The sequence below is a fragment of the Penaeus japonicus genome, unplaced genomic scaffold (genome assembly GCF_977035675.1).
Source record: "Penaeus japonicus unplaced genomic scaffold, GWHDUDI00000001_assembly GWHDUDI00000006, whole genome shotgun sequence".
Lineage (NCBI taxonomy): Eukaryota > Metazoa > Arthropoda > Malacostraca > Decapoda > Penaeidae > Penaeus > Penaeus japonicus.
Window position 1 is genome coordinate 4,654,508 of NW_028234408.1, and position 5,000 is coordinate 4,659,507.

Sequence of the window (5,000 nt, forward strand, 5' to 3'; positions counted from 1 at the left end):
ACACCTAAAACAGATGTAAAGCAAAGAAATTAAAGAAGTAAGGTGAACCAACAGTACGAATTAATTAAAAGGAAGTTTAGATATGCAGTGTGAATTACTGTACAAGAAAGTATAGAGTTACAGTGCGAATAACATAAAGACTTCAAGTAACATTTCGAATCAAACAGGAACAGGAATTCGCACAAAATAGCAGTGCGAATTAGGCATAATATTTTCAGCGACAGTGCGAATTATATAACACAAGTAATACGCACAACCACATATGATACCCCCCCCCTCCCTCCGCCTCCACCTCCCCTTCAAAAAAAAAAACAAAAAAAAAAAACGAATTTTCCATTTTTCTTCGACGCACAATCCTTCAAGAAGTCGAGGAAAGTGAAAAGAGAAGTGACACCGAGGACTGCCAAGAGGTCATCAAAGAAGCTTCTAGAAACAGAGGTTGCTAGCAAGGTTAGGCAGACCGTGAGAAAAAAGAGCAAGTCACGATAGCATGATTGACTATGTTGCAAATTTTTATGCTGTACGATTTCTGTGTGTGTGTTTGTGTGTTTGTGTGTGTGTGTGTGTGTGTGTGTTTATTTGTGTGGGTGTGTGTGCGTGCATTGGTTAGCATTATCCAGTATAGTTCTATGATGAGTAGAATTATTTTTTTTGTTTTATATTATCATTAACATATATATCATTATCACAATAGTTTCTTATTAGATTTATAATGACTATTATTACGCTAATATGATAGTACGGAAGGCATGGCCGAATACCCTTGAAAAAAAAATCTGAAAACATGACTTAGACATCTTTGTTCTGGAACGGTGGCTACGAATCCTTTGAGATTTTTCCCCTTTCCTTGAGGGAGTAATTTAGAACTTTTATGGCGGTAATTCGCACTGCTAAATCAAACTCCCGCCTAATTCCCACTACGGCTCTACGGTTCAACGTAATTCGCACTGTGAATTCAATCTCGCATATAATTCTAAATACTAACAACATTTCCCACATGATATTCACTATACACTCAAACTTCTAAGTAATACCCACTGCTAAATGGTACTTAGACATAATCCAAATTATGAATTCAAGCTAAAACCGAATTCGCACTGTGAATTCAATCTCGTATATAATTCTAAATACTAACAACATTTCCCACACGATATTCACTATACAGTCAAACTTCTAAGTAATACCCACCGCTAAATGGTACTTAGATATAATCCACACTATTAATTCAAGCTAACACTGAATTCGCACTGTGAATTCAATCTCGCTTATAATTCTAAATACTAACAACATTTCCCACACGATATTCACTATACACTCAAACTTCTAAGTAATACCCACCGCTAAATGGCACTTAGATATAATCCAAATTATTAATTCAAGCTAACACCGAATTCGCACTGTGAATTCAATCTCGCATATAATTCTAAACACTAACAACATTTCTCACACGATATTCACTATACACTCAAATTTCTAAGTAATACCCACCGCTAAATGGTACTTAGATATAATCCATATTATTAATTCAAGCTAACACCGAATTCGCACTGTGAATTCAATCTCGTATATAATTCTAAACACTAACAACATTACCCACACGATATTCACCATACACTCAAAAATCTAAGTAATACCCACCGCTAAATGGTACTTAGATATAATCCAAATTATTAATTCAACCGAACACGGAACTCACACTGTGAAATCAATCTCGCACATAATTCTAAACACTAACAACATTTCCCACACGATATTCACTATACACTCAAAAATCTAAGTAATACCCACGGCTAAATGGTACTTAGATATAATCCACACTATTAATTAAAACTAATACCAAGTAAAGCTAAAAGAAAAAACGCATAACAACAACCTTACGTAATTCGCACTTCAATCTAACCACAAGAACATTTAAGTCTCAAGGACCAAGGAAAACCGCATCGTAAATACTCCTCTAACTCATAACACTCGATTCATGTTCACAACTCGTTATAGAAGAGAAATACAAGCCAGAAATGCCATGATCTTCCTCCGATTTCAATGTGCTGTCAGGAATTACGCAGGAAAAGCATTGTGAATATGAGAACTATATTCTGCTGACTCGTAAATAATACATTTTTTTTTATTCGTTGAAATTTTTTGTTTTTTTTCATTGCTGGTTTTGTTGCTTTTGTTGTTGTTAGTTTTTTTTTGTTATTATCCTTATCCTTATCCTAATTATTATCATTATTATTATTAGTAGTTGTAGTAGTAGGATTATCATTTTTGTCATAATCGTTTTTATTAATTCTAATATTTTCTTTTCCGTTATAATTTTAATGTTAGATTATCATCTTTATCATTAAAAGTATTATCACTATTATTTTCATAGTATTGCTATTCTCTCTCTCTCTCTCTCTCTCTCTCTCTCTCTCTCTCTCTCTCTCTCTCTCTCTCTCTCTCTCTCTCTCCCTCTCTCTCTCTCTGTCTCTCTTTCTCTTTATCTCTCTCTCTCTCTCTCTCACTCTATCTATCTATCAATCTATCTATATATCTCTATCTCTTTATCTCTCTCTCTCTCTCTCTTTCTCTCTCTCTCTCTCTCCCTCCCTCTCCCCTCCCTCCCTCTCCCTCCCCCTCCCCCCCCCCCTCTCTCTCTCATTACCGTAAAACAACATAAGGACGTTTGGAATAAGCAAAATGCTCACACAAACACAGTCCACATGTAAACAAAGCCACCCATTTCATTCATGAAGGTGAGTATTCAGTGTTCCGTTAAGGTACTTCGTTGTGTCATATCAATTAGGATTGTTGTTATATTTTGTTTTCCTTTGTTTGTGATTATTCCCCTCTTTATTGTAATAGTTGTTATTAGCTTTATTTTTTGTTATTATTGGTATTGTTTTTGCGTTGGTTTGTTTTTATCATCATCATCGTCATTTGTGTTGTTATTGTGAATGTTATTGTATTTGTTATGATGTATTGTTTTTAATATTACTGTTATTAGTAGTGTTAATTGGGATATTGCATTTATCATCGTTAATTATCACTATCATCATCATCATCAATATTTCTCACTATCACTATTGGTAAGACGTTTGTCGATGATAGCAATACCTTAATTAGTGCTTATATGTATATATATATACATATATGTATATACATATACATTTATCTATATATATATTTATTTATTTATACACACACACACACACACACACACACACACACACACACACACATATATATATATATATATATACATATACACATATATATACATATATATATATATGTATGTATGTATATACACATATACATATATATACATATACTGTTAATGCTATGTTTCATTATCTGGTTATTGCTGTTTTATTGTTATTGCTATCATTTATTGCTATCCTTTTCTTCCTTCGGTCTTGAGGAAGAACAAAAATACGAAGACAAGAAAGAAAGAAAAACTTCAGTTACAGCTTCTTCACCTCCGCTGAGAAGTTAGACTTGAATTCCAAGACATTTTCTATCTCTCTCTTTCTCTATCTAATTATCTATCTCTTTCTCTCTCTATTTATCTGTCCTCTTCCTCATTCCTTCCTTCCCTTCCTCTTTCCCACTCCCACTCCCACTCCTACTCCCTCCCCCCTCCTCTCTCCTTCGCTCCCAACCTTACCCTTACTCCCTCCCTCCCTAACTCCTAACCTCACTCCCTTCCTCCCTCCCTCCACTCCTTCCATCACTCCCTCACTCAACTCTCCAAATTTCCCTCCCTCATTGCCAACCTGACCTTCACTCCCTCACTCCCTTCCTCCCTCACTCACTCACTCCATCCCCCTCACTCCCAACCTCACCCTCCCTCCTTCCCTCCCCCCTCCTACCCTCACCTTTCCTCCCTCCCTCCCTCCTTCCCACTCTCCCACTCCCTCCTTTACTCACTCAACTCTCCAAATCTCCCTCACTCACTCCCAACCTCACCCTCACTCCCTCACTCCCTTCCTCCCTCCTTCCCTCCCTCACTCCCAACCCCACCCTCCCTCCTTCCCTCCCCCCTCCTAACTTCACTCTCCCTCCCTCCCTTCCTCCCTCCCCTCACTCAACTCTCCAAATCTCCCTCACAGGACACGTTGACGAACCTCTCGGGGGCGTGGAATGAGGACGAGGGCGTGTTCGTGGCGCCAAGGGGCGGGGCTTATTTCTTCACCTTCAACGGCATCGGGAGCAAGGACAGCGACTTCACGTGAGTATTTTGGAGCCGGGAGGGAGCTGGGAGGAAGGGGGTGGGAAAGGGGGGAGGGATTGGAGGGTGGGGAAAGGGGGTGGGGGGGGAATGGGGGGTGGGAGTGGGGGTATGGGAGGGAGCTGGGATGAAGGGGAGGAAGGAGGGAGGGAGGGGGAAGGGGGGAGGGATGGGAGGGGGGAATGGAGTGGGAGATGGGGGGGGATGGGATGGGAGGGGGAGGGGGGTGGGGGAAGGAAGGGGGGAGGGAGGGGGATGGGAGTGGGGTGGGGGGATAGGAGGAGGAAGGGGGGAAAGGGGAGTGGGGTGGGGGATGGGAGGAATGGGAAAGGGGGAGGGGGGCTGGGGAAAAGAGGGGAGGAAGGGGGGAGTAGGGGGGAAAGGGGAGTGGGGTGGGAGGGGGAAGAAGGGGAGTATGGGGGATGGGAGGGAGGGGGGAAAGGGGGGAGGGTGGGGTGGGGGATGGGGGAAAGGGTGGGTGGGGGGTTAGGAGGAGGAAGGGGGGAGGTAAGGGGGATAGCGGGAGGGGGTGGGATGGGATGGGGGATAGGAGGAGGAGGGGGATGAGGGATGGGAGTAGGGATAGGGGGAGGGGGAGGGGAAGAGGAGGGTGGGATGAGAGTAAGAGAGAGTGAGTGAGAGTGGGTGAGAGAGAGAGAAAGAGAGAGAAAGAAAGACAGAGAGAGAGAGAGAGAGAGAGAGAGTGTGTGTATTGATTCTCAGTTGTATATCATCTGCAGTATATTTCTGTTTTATTTTTTCATTTTGTATCTAATATTAAAGTATG

The 5,000-nt window shown here is 41.2% G+C and overlaps 1 protein-coding gene across 1 annotated transcript in view; it reads left to right on the forward strand.

Moving 5' to 3' along the window:
* Positions 1-5,000, forward strand: part of LOC122249862 (complement C1q-like protein 3) — a 34,818-nt gene that overhangs the window by 27,793 nt on the left and 2,025 nt on the right. The window contains exon 4 of the mRNA XM_043011030.2: positions 4,095-4,213. Coding sequence (XP_042866964.2) covers positions 4,095-4,213 — 119 coding nt within the window. The remainder of the gene's footprint in view (positions 1-4,094; positions 4,214-5,000) is intronic.